The sequence below is a fragment of the Erythrolamprus reginae genome, chromosome 2 (assembly GCF_031021105.1).
Source record: "Erythrolamprus reginae isolate rEryReg1 chromosome 2, rEryReg1.hap1, whole genome shotgun sequence".
NCBI lineage: Eukaryota > Metazoa > Chordata > Lepidosauria > Squamata > Dipsadidae > Erythrolamprus > Erythrolamprus reginae.
In genome coordinates, this window is record NC_091951.1 from 344,554,993 (window position 1) to 344,570,821 (window position 15,829).

At 42.1% G+C, this 15,829-nt stretch overlaps 1 protein-coding gene across 8 annotated transcripts in view; it reads left to right on the forward strand.

Moving 5' to 3' along the window:
- Positions 1-15,829, forward strand: part of SMAD2 (SMAD family member 2) — a 53,475-nt gene that overhangs the window by 13,497 nt on the left and 24,149 nt on the right. For all 8 annotated transcript variants that reach the window (XM_070743586.1, XM_070743593.1, XM_070743584.1 and 5 more), the window contains one exon: positions 6,243-6,524. In XM_070743586.1, the coding sequence (XP_070599687.1) occupies positions 6,289-6,524 (236 nt within the window). In that variant the 5' untranslated portion in view covers positions 6,243-6,288. The remainder of the gene's footprint in view (positions 1-6,242; positions 6,525-15,829) is intronic.

The following is a 15,829-nucleotide window of genomic DNA, read 5'->3' on the forward strand; positions in this document are numbered from 1 at the left end:
ATTTATTTGATATATTTTTTTAATGCCGCTCTTCTCCTTAGACTTCTCCTTAGACGGTTTACAACATGTTAGCAATAGCACTTTTTTAACAGAGCCAGCATATTGCCTCCACAATCCGGGTCCTCATTTTACCCACCTCGAAAGGATGGAAGGCTGAGTCAACCTTGAGCCTGCGCTGAGATTTGAACTGCTGACCTGCAGATCTAGAAGTCAGCTTTAGTGGCCTCTAGTACGTTATGCTTATATTAAATGGAACTTCATAAATTATATTTTGACTGTAAGTAGTATATCAAATTGAAATGAAGCTTTATGCGCAAATTCAAGGCACTGTAGGTGTTTAATGCCCTTGCCATTCTCCAATGCGCTGATGTGAGGATCAGAGCAATCTCAAGAATGAGATTGACTCCTCCTCCTCCATTTAGAGACTGAATCCATTACAGTGTTCCCTCGATTTTCGCGGGGGATGCGTTCCGAGACCGCCCGCGAAAGTCGAATTTCCATGTAGTAGAGATGCGGAAGTAAATACTGTACACTATTTTTTGCTATGAACAGTATCACAAGCCTTCCCTTAACACTTTAAACCCCTAAATTGCAATTTCCCATTCCCTTAGCAACCATTTAGATTATTACTCACCAGGGTTATTTATTAAAGTTTATTAAAATTTTTTTTATTAAAGGCGGACAAAAGTTTGGCAATGACATATATGACGTCATCGGGTGGGGGAAAACTGTGGTATAGGGAAAAAAACCACGATGTATTTTTTAATTAATATTTTTGAAAAACCGTGGTATAGACTTTTCGCGAAGTTTGAACCCGCGAAAATCGAGGGAACACTGTAAACTTTCTGCCACACCCCTTCTGACTGAACCCCGGTTTGAATCAGACTTTATCACAGAGACGTGTTTAGGAAAGCTATTAAGTTACTTTGGATTCTGGAGTCAGTAATAGAGAAATCGTCAGCTTTTAGGTTGTAGCCTAATTCAGCCTTCTGGGTGGCTGAATTAAAACTCATTTGAGCTCACGAATAACCTCCAATAGACATTTGTGCTAAACAATTCATACAGATATACATACAGTATATGGTTTTTTTTGAAACAAAGGCTAGGCCATCAGGTCAGTCCTGAGTTAATCCCTGCAGTTTTCTCAACATTATTTTCAGAAATGGTTTGCTACTGCTTTCTTCCTAGGGCTGAGAGACGGTAAATGACTCATTGTCACTCCAACTGATTGCAGGATCTTTTGGGCTAAACTGAGCTTTGGAGAATGGAAGGGATTCCTTTACTAAATGAAATCTGGATGCCAAACCATGAATAAGTGATGCAGTTTTGCTTATCCTATACATAGATATTCTTGCTTGCTGTGTGCAATATTGTGAATCTTAGAAGTGTCCATTTTTCTGAATGTACAATAAACAAGAACCCGGGGTGTCAGTTTACACATTTTCTATTCCTTCTCTCCATTTCTCCCTTTCAGTAATTATTACCAGCCATAGCTTCTGGTTGTGATTATTTTACTTGATGTATGATGGAATATAGCAATGATAGGACAAATGGTTTAATATAAACATTTTTTTTCCTGACTGTGATTTAAATATAAATTCTAAGACATCTTGATGTGATCATAATAATTAGATTGTCTAAAAATATACGGTTTGTTTATGCATACGTAGGGGTATATGCATACAGATTTTTCTCCATTACAGTAAAAATGTGAGGTTAAATATTTAAAAATTTCAGAGTTCCCAGAAACCTCTAGGGATTCATTTCATCTGAAGAGACTTGTATGCCTCTGTTGCCCTTGGGCAGAAATTTGACCATCTAGTAGCTCTTCTGGCTTCTGGAACTGCAAGAGAAGGACTGAGCAATATGAATATATAACTTTATGCAAGAATTCTATTTTAAAAATAGGCAATAGCTGAATTATAGACAAAATTGTGGAATTTGACCATTTTTTAAAGAAACTTTGGATGTGTCTGGTCTTAGAAATAGTAAAATAATTCTACTGAAAGATTGAAAAAGTAAGGTTTTTAAATATTAAAGATGGGATTCAAGAAATATTGATTTTCCCCCTTCTACTAATCAAAAAATGACACTACATTTCCTCTTTTGTATAGATTTCATATGTTTTAGGATTGACAGTTATATGTACAATATATTAAAATGTTTTGTTTTCAACAATTACGCACATTTATTTTCTTGTAATGTTATATGCGTTTCATCTAGTATTGTAAGTGATAAGTAGACATTCCGATATTTTAGGATAGAAAATGCACTGATCAGCTTTAGGAAACTGTATATAGAAGAGAATATTTGTAGCTCAGGATTGAACGGTGCCATCTTTGGTACCCTCTGAGCTTGGTTCTTTTCATACAGACATTTTTTTAACCAGCTTAGGTCACATCATCAGTACTAGGAAGGAATGGGATTTGCTGCCTGTGAATTGATAAAAATAGATTTCTGGTATCAAGCAAAGGAGGTATCTCATACCTAATACCGTGTTTCCTCAAAAATAAGACACTGTCTTATATTAATTTTTGCTCCAAAAGTTGTGCTACGTCTTATTTTCGGGGGGTGCCTTATATTTCTCAAACAAGACAAATTCACAGGCAGAAAAGCTGACACCCCCAAAGAAAGTGTACCGTACGGTACACTGATTATGGTACGGTACCTGTCAGTATGGCACACACACACACAAACGACGGCACTTATATGGTACAACGCTATTGTAGCTTCCGGCCACCAGAGGAACTACAGTCTACGCACTGCAGTGGAGACTGTAATGGCGGTGAGACAGCAGCAGACAGTGTCTGCTGTACTGGATGGTACAAAGCGATGGAAGGGGTCAGCAGGGGATGCCACATTATTATGGTATTGCTATGAACAGCTTTGAATAACCATATGTTTTTCCACCGTACCGTATGTAAACTTGACTACGCCTTATTTTCGGGGGGTGCCTTATATTAGCAAATTCTGCAAAACCTCTGCTTTACTTTTGGGGTACGTCTTATTTTCGGGGAAACAGGGTAGTAGCTTCTTATGTGAGCTTTTAGGTTTTGGCGCCACCCTTTAGTTTGTCGTAGCCTTCTCAGCCTGTATAAATCCTAAAGTGGCAGACCAGTCTCTGTGAATTTTTTTAGCCAATATAATTAATACTAGAAGATTCTAGGATAGTGATGGCTAACCTTTTTTGGCTCGGGTGCCAAAAGGGTGTGCATGTGTGCTATAGCGCGCATGTGTGTGTCCACACCCATAATTTAATGTCCTCCCCCTGCGTGCATGCGCACAACCCCCTGCACTGACACCCCCCCCCCCCCGGTGCATTGGCACAGGCCTCACTGAAGCCTCCAAACGTCTGGTAGGTGTTAGTACATCTCGGTGCAGCCTTGTGCGAAACGGTCGACATACACACAGCAGAGTTATTACAGTGGTGTAGTTGTGTGATCTAGCCAGTAAAAGACACAGACTTAGTATTTGACAATGTATTATTTACATATACACAACACAAAGTAGCAGAGATAACAAGCTGCACACAGCTAAGAATATATCAAAATAAACTCCCCCCACAGGGAAAGGTACTAGCGCCCTCTTATGGCCAAACCAGTCAAAGCTCTTAAAGATATATTACATCTTTACAGTTATAAACTACCATTTGTCGTTTAATACATGGCAACCCCAAAAAGAGGTGAGTACCATGTACTAACAATAGGCCCATTTTTCACCGTCCCCAGGGTTCAGGAAAGCCTCCTGAAGCCTGGGGATGGCGAAGACTGCCAACCAGGCCAACCGGAAAGCACAAATGGCTAAAAAGAAAGCCGAAAATCAACTGACCAAGGGTGTGCATGTGTGCTGGAGCTGACATATCCCATGCCTTGCGTGCCCTCAGATATGGCTCTGCATGCCACAGGTTCGCCATCGCACTGTTCTAGAAGTTGAAATGTGCATGACTACAGGGCAGCAAATTAGCAGGATGGTCTAGCGAAAGTCCTGGTTTTTAATGCATCCTCATCTTTGATATGACGTGTAGTTTGATGAAAAGAAGGACTAGGGGACATGATAGTGGTGTTCTAATATCTCAGGGCAGGGGTCGGCAAACTGCGGCTCTGGAGCCGCATGTGGCTTTTTCATCCCTCTCCTGCGGCTCCCCGTCGCTCAAAATATGCATCACAACTGCCAATGTGTGACACCTGCCAGCAGCGATTTATTGAATTTTTCAACTCATCGGTTTTTTTTTCAGAATTCAAAATGTTTTTCTTTCATACAGAAATAAAAAATAGTTTTCTCTCTAGCAGTTCATTGATTTCACAAATGCAACACACTATAGGCTTTTTTTATTCATAGCATAAAGATAAAAATGATACTGTATATGCAGTGTTGATTCATTTTAGACGTCAAAAGGGTTTTGTGGCTCCTGGTGTTTTCTTCACTGCAACCCTCTCTACATGGGGCTACCTTTGAAAAGTGTTCGGAAACTTCAGATCGTGCAGAACGCAGCTGCGAGAGCCATCGTGGGACTTCCAAGATTCGCCCATGTTTCTTCAACACTCCGTGGCTTGCATTGGCTGCCGATCAGTTTCCGGTCACAATTCAAAGTGTTGGTCATGACCTTTAAAGCCCTACATGGCTTTGGACCAGACTACCTCCGGAACCGTCTGCTACCGCACGAATCCCAGCGACCGATAAGGTCCCACAGAGTTGGCCTTCTCCGGGTCCCGTCGACTAAACAATGTCATTTGGCGGGCCCCAGGGGAAGAGCCTTCTCTGTGGTGGCCCCGGCCCTCTGGAACCAACTCCCCCCAGAGATTAGAATTGCCCCCACCCTCCCTGTCTTTCGTAACCTACTCAAGACTCATTTATACCGCCATGCATGGGGGAGTTGAGATATTCCTTCCCCCTAGGCCATTACAAGTTATGTATGGTATGTCTGTGTGTATGTTTGGTTTTATAATAAGGGTTTTTAGTTGTTTTATTATTGGATTGTCACATGCTGTTTTTATCATTGTTAACCACCCCAAGTCTACGGAGAGGGGCGGCATACAAATCCAATAAGTTGTTGTTGTTGTTGTTGTTGTTGTTGTTATTATTATTATTATTATTATTATTATTATTATTATTATTATCTGTGGGAAACAGGTCTAAATGGCTCTTTGAGTGTTTAAGGTTGCTGACCCCCTGTCTTGGGATGCCACAGAGAAGAAGGGGGTCAACCTATTCTCCAAAGCACTTGAGGGCAGGACAAGAAGGAGAAGGAATGGGTGGAAACTAATCAAGGAGAGAAGCAATTTAGAACTAAGGAGAAATTTTCTGATAGGACAATCAGTGGAGCAACTTGCCTCGAAGTTGTGAATGCTCCAACACTGGAAGTTTTAAAGAAGAGATTAGATAACTATTTTTCTGAAGCGGTGTGGGGTTTCCTGCCTAAGCAGGGGGTTGGACTAGTTGGTTCCCTCCAACCCTTTTATCTTCGGAAGCCAACAGCGTGGCTTTGGTCCATTTTGGCAACACTGAAGCCTCCAAGAGGCTAGTTTCAGAATTGACAGTTTATTTTCAATCTGTTCTATTTATTACAGGGAAACAAAATATGTCTTATACAGTGATACCTCATCTTACAAACGCCTCATCATACAAACTTTTCGAGATACAAACCCGGGGTTTAAGATTTTTTTGCCTCTTCTTACAAACTATTTTCACCTTACAAACCCACCGCCGCAGCTGGGATGCCCCACCTCCGGACTTCCATTGCCAGCGAAGCACCTGTTTTTGCGCTGCTAGGATTCCCCTGAGGCTCCCCTCCATGGGAAACCCCACCTCTAGACTTCCCTGCTTTTGTGATGCTGCAGGGGAATCCCAGCAGGGGAATCCCAGCAGTGCAAAAACGGGCGCTTCGCTGGCAACGGAAGTTCAGAGGTGGGGTTTCCCATGGAGGGGAGCCTCAGGGGAATCCCAGCAGTGCAAAAACGGGCGCTTCGGCTGGCAAAAGGGGTGAATTTTGGGCTTGCACGCATTAATCGCTTTTCCATTGATTCCTATGGGAAACATTGTTTCGTCTTACAAACTTTTCACCTTAAGAACCTCATCCCAGAACCAATTAAGTTTGTAAGACAAGGTATCACTGCACTTGGAAACAAGTGCCTATCCAATAACAATATTAACAGGAGACGTCTCACTTTTGTCGGGATACAATGGAAGAAGTAAGGAATTCTTCTATTTAATTCTTCTGACGGCTTTCTTTTCCCCCTTCATAGGTCGTGAAAGGCAGCTGAATTGTGTTAGGTGTATTCTACCTGGGCCATGTCATCTATATTGCCCTTCACCCCGCCGGTTGTGAAGAGACTGTTAGGGTGGAAGAAATCTGCTGCTGGCTCAGGAGGGGCAGGTGGAGGTGAGCAGAATGGACAGGAGGAAAAGTGGTGCGAGAAAGCAGTAAAGAGTTTGGTCAAGAAGCTCAAGAAGACGGGACAACTGGATGAGCTTGAAAAAGCAATCACTACCCAGAACTGCAATACAAAATGTGTTACAATACCAAGGTAAGAATTTTCCAAAGCACAAATGGACTATAATTTAATGTATACAATAAGGGTGCAATCTCCTTTCCCTTTTGTTTATCAATATTTTGGTTGTGGCAGCACTTATTTACCAGGGTATATTGGCTCTTCAGTTAGTTAACCACATTTAAATGTCATCCTCCCATTTGGAACATTAACTTCAGTTTATAAGCCAAAACTTGTTATAAGAGTTTGTCTAAGTTGTCAATATTGGTTCCAGGATGTCTACTTTTCTTCTTCAGTATCAAGACCATCTGGGTATTTTTTCCTAATGGGTTTAAAATGACAAGTAGGGAAGCTGTATATGTGATGAATTGGGAAGTATTCCCAGAAGAGAATATGGATTCATTTACTTTAAAAAAAGAGGGTTTTTTTTGGAACATTATGCACTCGAATCTGATTCCTTCATGTGTCCTGGCCTTCTTAAAAAACAGTATATATAGTGATGAAATACCCAAATGAAAACCAAAAGCTCTAATATGAATAAATATTTATAAAGCATAAATGAGAGACAGTGGAGGGGTGGCTTAGAGGTGGAGCTTTCACTCCACAGTCAGGAGGCTGTGAGTTTGACCCTAAAGGCAAATATTTGGCTGTCTGTGCACAATGAGAATATATCTGCTGAACAAAACTCCTCAATGGTGACAGGAAGGGCATCCAGCCAGTAATCAGCTCCATTCAGTTGCCCAGACTTCACCCTGCAAAGGATTATGGGGTCATCTGTTAAAAGAAAATAAATGATAGCCTTAGGAATTTTTGAGTATGATAGACAGCGTCAATGAAAGGAATATGGTAAACATGCATTCTGAATTTTCATTCGCTCTTAAAACTGGCATTGGTCCCAGGCCTGGGGTTAATGTATTATTTACGCCTTTCATTTTGGAGTACTATTAATTAATTAATTAATTAAATTTGTATGCCGCCCCTCTCCGTAGACTCGGGGCGGCTCACAGCAGTGATAGAAACAATATACAATACAAATCTAATAATACGAAGTTAAAAACCCATAATTTAAAAAACATGCACACAACACACCATACATAAATTATATAGGCCTGGGGAAGATATTTCAATTCCCCCATGCCTGACGGCAGAGGTGGGTTTTGAGAAGTTTACGAAAGGCAAGGAGGGTGGGGGCAATTCTGATCTCTGGGGGGAGTTGGTTCCAGAGGGCCGGGGCCGCCACAGAGAAGGCTCTTCCCCTGGGTCCCGCCAAATGACTATGTTTTGCTTTTCATTCATTTGTTCATTTATTTGATTAGTTTGTTTCATTTTGAGATCATTTTTGTCTGGGCCATCGGTATGGTTTTAGGTTTTATATGTTTGTATGACTTTTATTAGTACGCTCCCCAATGTCCGTTGGGACTGGATAGCTATGGTAAATTGAAATAAACACATACATATTTATTTTTATTTATTTATTTATTTTGTCCAATACACAATACATATAGAAGAGAATCGAGGCCACCAAGCTAGAAAGATTGGGGACTCCTGCTCTAGAGTCCTCTATCACAAATGCACTAATTTTGTCAGTAAATAACGCCTTGCTTGAAGGTGCTCACTCTTTTAAGAGCTGGAGGTGGCACAGTGGTTGGAGTGCAACACTGCAGGTAACTTCAGCAGTTCAAATCTCACCATCGGCTCAAGGTTGACTTGGTCTTCCATCCTTCTGAGGTCGGTAAAATGATGACCCTGATTGTTGGGGGCCATATGCTGATTCTGTAAACTGGAGAGGGCTGTAAAATATTATGAAGCGGTATATAAGTCTTAATTGCTATTGCTATCTTTTTCAGTTGGAAGAGGGTCATATTGTTGATGCCCATATATATTGCTAGAAATTTTAGGAAAGCATTGAGCCTTGTTGTAGAAGGTTCTGTTAAGAACCAACATCTTTTGAATCATAGAACTGATTCGGTTTGTGATCAACCCTAATCATAGTCCAAGTGATAAACCTGCTGATCTTGCCTACACTGACAAATGGAAATTGCTTGCCCACAAAATCTCCTGCTGGGGACAACAATAGTAACCAAGAGATTCTTAAAGTACAGGTGACAGCGCTTGAGTGGGAAAAAAATTCAGCCTCTTTGTCATAAACTCCTTATGTGGTGAGGTCACCTGCATTAGGGTTTCCACCAGCAGGCCTGCCACCACCACAAATATAATATCGTCCACCATCACTAAATCCCAGATGCAGAATTTCTCTTCTCCCCTTCCTGGTTCTGAAAGGGGCCCCTGCAATGAGCATTACCCTGTGGCTGCATTAACCAACTATTACCTGTTATGCATGGAAGCCACTATAAAACCTACTCTTAATTTACTTCTGAGTATTCACATAGCTATTCCTACCCTAGGTAACTTATTACCCAGATTTTCCCTTTGATCATTGGATTCAGTATCCTTCAGATTGAAGGATTCTTACAAAAAGAATTTATGATCAGTATTTTTAGTCCTAATCCACAACAAAATGCTATACATTCTAACGCATGTAGATACTTTGCCTTAATGGGAACGTAGGCTTTCTTCTTCAGATCCTTTTAGGATTGGTGACGACCCCTAGGAAGTTAAATGAAGTACTTTGTAGTATTCATAGTTCTCTTTAGGTTAAAAGAAGTACAGGTGCATCCATGCTTGAAGTGACTTCTCATCCCACCTCCAGGTCATAACTTGCCTATGATACCAGATGTACTTTACATCTTCTCAGGATCGTTGTATCAATTCAGAACATTGGGGTATTCCTAAACTTGATTGAGGCCACAATTTTCCCCGTTAATGATTTATTTATCTGCTTTTTATTCAGGAGCTCAGGATGGGATATGTAGTGCTCCCTCCCATACTCCCCCCACAATAATTCCTTCCTTCCTTCCTTCCTTCCTTCCTTCCTTCCTTCCTTCCTTCCTTCCTTCCTTCCTTCCTTCCTTCCTTCCTTCCTTCCTTCCTTCCTTCCTTCCTTCCTTCCTTCCTTCCTCCCTCCCTCCCTCCCTCCCTCCCTCCCTCCCTCCCTCCCTCCCATCCATTGCAGTCAGCTGACACTTCAGTTGCAGTCAGTCAAATCAACACGTAGCCAAGTGTGAAATGATGTTCTCTTCTATGCCTAATTGGACAATTCTGAAAATATACCATCACATGCTAGTTCCTCTAGTGGTAGGGCAGCCTCCCAGGATCCAATCAACACATTAGCAGGTGTGTTAAGTCTAGAAGCTAAAGTAAATCAAGAATATTTCATAGGAATGTAACACACACACTGTTCAAATACCAGGAGAGATCAATCACAATCTCTTTGTCTCTTCTCAAAGTACTCTTTGAATGGTCATCTGTGTATTAATAGAACCACTTACTTTTTCCTCTATTGATGCTTGTTCCACTAAGTGCTTTCAATCTTAGGAGAAGTAAGGAACAAATGGGAGCTGAGTGGCTAGGCAAGCACTATGGGATAACTCCCAGCTAGCAATCTCAGGTCCAGACAATTCTGAAAAGGCTTCTGTGCGTGAAAAGTCAATATTTGGTTATATTTGTACCTTACCTTTTTTATACAGTGGTACCTCAGTGCTCATCCTTAATTGGTTATAGGAGGCACGATGAATACCAAAAATGATGAGTACCAAACAGATTAGTCCCATAAGGAATAATATAGTGAGTAACAAGGCAGCTGACACCAGCAATTTGTAGTAGTAGTAGTAGTAGTAGTAGTAGTAGTAGTAGTAGTAATAATAATAATAATAATAATAATAATAATAATAAATAATTTATTAGATTTGTATGCCGCTCCTCTCTGTAGACTCGGGGCGGCTCACAACAAAATAGTTCATGCATTGAATACCAAACATAGTACTGGGACACAATGTTTTTGCATCAAAATTCATTGATTACCACATTTGATGAGTTTCAAAGCAGTTGAGTACCAAGGTATCACAGTACAGTGGTGCCTCTACTTAAGAACTTAATTCGTTCCGTGACCAGGTTCTTAAGTAGAAACGTTCTTAAGTAGAATCAATTTTTCCTATAGGAATCAATGTAAAAGCAAATAATGCATGCAAACCCATTAGGAAAGAAATAAAAGCTTGGAATTTGGGTGGGAGGAGGAGGAGGAAGAAGAGGAGGAGGACAGTCGCTGGGGAAGGAAGAAGGTGAGGTAAGGGGAATAAAAAAAAATCCAAAACTGTAAGGCTTAAAAAAAAGAAAGAGGGACTCTGAGTCGGTGAGGAGGAGCACATGCCTCCAATACACCTGGAGTGAAGCTGCCTCCTGTACACTGCCTCCCATACATTGGCTGCTGCTGCTGCTGCTATCTGCTGCCTCTTCCTTCCCATGCTGAAGGCCTCCTCTCGCTCGCTCGCTTTGTAGCCGGCTGCCCAGAGCGAAGGAAGCGTTTCTTTTCTCTGAGCGCTGGCAGAGGTTTATTTCCTGTTCAAGCACCCAGAGAAAGGAAAATGCTTTGTTTGCTCTGGACTGCCAAAGCCTCCTTAAACGCCACCAAAAGGCTCCTCTGGCAGCCCAGATGGCTGGGATTAAAGGGGAATGGCAGGAAACTGGCCGGGCCCTTGTGCCACTCTCAAATTTCCTGGGAAATTTTTCCAGGCCCGGGTTCTTAAGTAGAAAATGGTTCTTAAGTAGAGGCAAAAAAATCATGAACACCTGGTTCTTATCTAGAAAAGTTCTTAAGTAGAGGCGTTCTTAGGTAGAGGTGCCACTGTATATGTAATTCAAGGTGATGAACATATTTAAGACTTTGGCCTCCTAATTTACTCCCAACAACAGTCCTGTAAAGTTGGTTTGGCTGAGAGAGAGTGACTGGCCTAAAGTCATGCTGCTGACTTTCGTGTTTAAAGGAAGTTTTGGGGAGAAAAAACCTCTGGGAAGGGTAATGTAGGACCTGGCCAGGCTGAGTCTGTGGGCGGGGTCAAATGCACCCTCAGTTTGGAATCTCTACACCCATGAAAGAGACCTAAGTCCAGTCAGTCCGTTGACATTTCCCTAGCGCCAATTCACCTTGACTGCTGTTAGTTCAGATCCTTTTGTGTAGGCAGCATGTAATAAACTTGTAATATTTTTGAACTCTGTTCTGGTTCCTGACTTCTTGCACCTGACATGTAAGCAGGCAGATGGATTGGTTAGATAGGTTGTGCTTGAAGCCAAGGGATGCTAAGATTTTTGGATCCCTCCCCCCCCCCCGCTTATCACCCTACCTCAAATGTTGTTACCCCAGAACATGCAATGTCAAACTATTTCATAAGTCTGCACTACTATTAATCTCCTCATCGTTCCCATCATCCATCTCCTCCCACAAATGATCGTATGGCTGTAATTTTCTGGCTTGTATTTTTATAATTTATATTGACTGGTTCTTAATATGATTGGATTGCTTATTTGTACACTATCATTAAGTGTTGTCCCTTATGATTCTTGACAAACCCCTCTTTTATTTACACTGAGAGCATATGCATCACAAATTCCTAGTGTGTCCAATCATACTTGAGCAATAAAATTCTATTCAATGTCCACTCCCAAATATGGACCATTCAGAGCCAGTTGTTCTGTGTGCACAACAGTTTTGTGCATGGGATCACTACGAATGACATCTTCTTGAAAACACCAGAATATGCAATTGAGAGTAAGAACGGCAGTGGCTTTGTCCTATTTTGCAGAATTGTGCCTAAGGAATTGAGCTAACCCTTGTTTCTCTCTCTTCCAAGTGCAAATGTGAATGAATCAAACAGTTGAATTAAAGATAACACTCCCACAAGACATCCAGTAAACTTGTTAGTCAACTGTTTGGTGCACTATATCAAGAATTGGCATAATTGGATGGCACTTACGAAAATAATCATGAAAAAGGTGGATTGAGGTGTCATAGGCAGCATTCTTAACATGGAGTTAAATGTGCAACATTGAAGTCTCTGTAGCCTTGAACAAAATGTGGAGAAATGCAAATTGGGTGCTCTGGGGTGGAGCTCCCATGTCATCCAAGGACATGGGGTGAGGTATCATCAATATGCGGATGATACCCAGCTTTACATCTCCACCCCATGCCCAGTCAACGAAGCGGTGGAAGTGATGTGCCGGTGCCTGGAGGCTGTTGGGGCCTGGATGGGTGTCAACAGACTCAAGCTCAACCCGGATAAGACGGAGTGGCTGTGGGTTTTGCCTCCCAAGGGCAACTCCATCTGTCCGTCCATCACCCTGGGGGGGGAATTATTGACCCCCTCAGAGAGGGTACGCAACTTGGGCGTCCTCCTCGATCCACAGCTCACATTAGAAAAACATCTCTCAGCTGTGGCGAGGGGGGCGTTTGCCCAGGTTCGCCTGGTGCACCAGTTGCGGCCCTATCTGGACCGGGACTCATTGCTCACAGTCACTCATGCCCTCATCACCTCGAGGTTCGACTACTGTAATGCTCTCTACATGGGGCTACCTTTGAAAAGTGTTCGGAAACTTCAGATCGTGCAGAATGCAGCTGCGAGAGCAGTCATGGGCTTACCTAGGTATGCCCATGTTTCACCATCACTCCGCAGTCTGCATTGGCTGCCGATCAGTTTCCGGTCACAATTCAAAGTGTTGGTTATGACCTTTAAAGCCCTTCATGGCATTGGACCAGAATATCTCCGAGACCGCCTCCTGCCGCACGAATCCCAGCGACTGATTAGGTCCCACAGAGTGGGCCTTCTCCGGGTCCTGTCAACTAAACGATGTCGGTTGGCGGGCCCCAGGGGAAGAGCCTTCTCTGTGGCGGTGGCGGCCCTCTGGAACCAACTCCCCCCGGAGATTAGAACTGCCCCTACTCTTCCTGCCTTCCTTAAAACCCACCTTTGCCGTCAGGCATGGGGGAACTGAAACATCTTCCCCTGGGCATGTCTAATTTATGTATGGTATGCTTGTGTGTATGTCTGTTAGTATATGGGGTCTTTTTAAAATCTTTAATATTTTAAATTGTCAGATTATTTATGATTTGTTTCCACGTGTTGTGAGCCGCCCCAAGTCTTCGGAGAGGGGCGGCATACAAATCTAAGTAATAAAATAAATAAATAAATACCACCCCACTGCGTTCTCCCCCGTCCAGGTAGTAGCCCACCCCTACTTGCCCCCTTGGTCTGCAGAGTCTTTGCATTAATTAGAATTGAAATATTTGATACTCAGCAAGGCAGGCACATATTTTAATTCATTGTCAGTTTTTTAGGAAAGCAATTGATTAATTAATAGCCGCTCTGAGTCTCTTGGGTATGGGCGGCATACAAATCAAAAAAATAAACACATGTTGAATCCAATTTAAATACTGTATTTTTCAGAGTATAAGATGCACTCCCCCCCAAAAAAGAAAGTGAAAATTTGGGTGCGTCTTATACGCCAAATGTAGCTCTGCCCATCTGCTGGCCTCCACCCTTTGGCCTCTGCCTCCTAGCAATTTGTCTCTTTGCAGCAAACAGCATGTTTCAGCTTCATCACAGCCTGTGTAACACAAGCAGCTGATTGTCGATTAGTTCAGCCTCCTGACCATCAGCTGTTTCAGGCTGCAAGGATTGCCATTGCCTATACAGTGGTACCTCATCTTACGAACGCCTCTTCTAACGATCTTTTCAAGATACGAATCCGGTGTTTAAGATTTTTTTGCCTCTTCTTCCGAACTATTTTCACCTTACGAACCCAAGCAGCTGCTGCTGGGATGAAGGGGTTTCTTCCCCCCCCTTTTTTTGAAGAAAGAAAAGGGAGGGGCTGCTTGGAGTAGGAAACATTTTGCAGAGAACAACGTGCTTGCAAAGGAACTGAAACGGTGTCTTTTTAAGAAAGAAAAGGGAGGAGGGAGGGGCAGCTTGGGGGAGGAAATTTTTTGCAGAGAACAACGTGCTTGCAGAGGCACTGAAACGGTGTCTTTTTAAGAAAGAAAAGGGAGGGGCGCCCCCCTTGCCTTTCTTCCTTCCCACTCACCCTTTAGCCTAGCCTTGCTTCTTCCACCCGCCCCCTTTAGCTGCTCCTCCCTGCCCTCTGTTCACCTCCCTCCCTTCTAAAGTTTGGGATTTTCCTGAAGGATTTGCACCCATTATTTGCTTTTACATTGATTCCTATGGGAAACATTGTTTCATCTTACAAACTTTTCACCTTACGAACCTCCTCCTGGAACCAATTAAGTTCGTATGATGAGGTACCACTATACCTTGTTTTTAGCTTCTGCACCCGTGTTTGGCCTCTGCGTCCCCCATTTCCAGCCCATTTTGATACCCGCTGCCCGGAACAGGCAGAAAATGGGGCACATGGAGCCTGAAAACGGGGCGTGCGGAAGTGGCAATAGGCTATGGGAATCCCTGCAGCCTGAAACAGCTGATGGGAGGCGGATCCAACCAACAGTCAGCTGCTTGTGATAATTAAGCTGTACTAAAACTGAAAAAGATTTTTTGCTGCAAGGAGATAAATTGCTGGGAGGCAGAGGCAGATTTTTCCCCCTTGTTTCCCTCTCCAAAAACTGGGTGCATCTTATACTTTGGAGCGTCTTATACTCCAAAAATACGGTACCTGGTCTGTTGAAAATACAGTAATTCTTTACATATGATTTGAATTATTCCAGAGGAGTATGCATTTCATTGACTGAATGCCAAAGTAAATATTTGGTATTATATGAGATAGTCATGTCACTATTAATAACTAGTGACGGATATTATTTTTAAAAAAAATATATTATTGAGTAAGGAAATGAAAGTGGACTCAGTGAAGAGTTCCTTTGGACATCATCCAGAAAACTAATTTACAGTAATTTTTAAATCACAAAGCTGATACGATTTCCTGTGATTTCAGTATATTATTGCTGTTCCTTTAAAATGGCAATGTTTTCAAAGAATTGACTGCCACTTGCACTCCTCATTTGTCATTTGTTGCATGTACCTAATATTTTGCTGTGTCCTTTTGCTTAACAGTGTTATAAACAAAACTCTTGGAGACAGTAAGCAACAGTAAGCAAAATAAGCTAAAGATAGAAGAAAAGAAAAAGAAATATAATGTTATTCACCATCCTTGTTTTCACCATGTTCACACACTTCTTCACACATTGCACTCTCTTTTTTAAAACTTCTCAACTCTCCTTTTGAAGATCTTATCAACTCCATCCATCCTCTTGGCCCATTTATTCTTCCATCATATATTCGCTTTGTATTTTAGTTGCATTTCAGTTCTCTTCATATGATCCAGCCATCTCATTCCATTCACTTATTACATATTCCGTCTGCAGTATTACGGTAATTATTCATTCTTAATCCTGTCCTTTTATTGACTAGACATGCTGCCTAAAAGTGAAATTCTAGTATTTT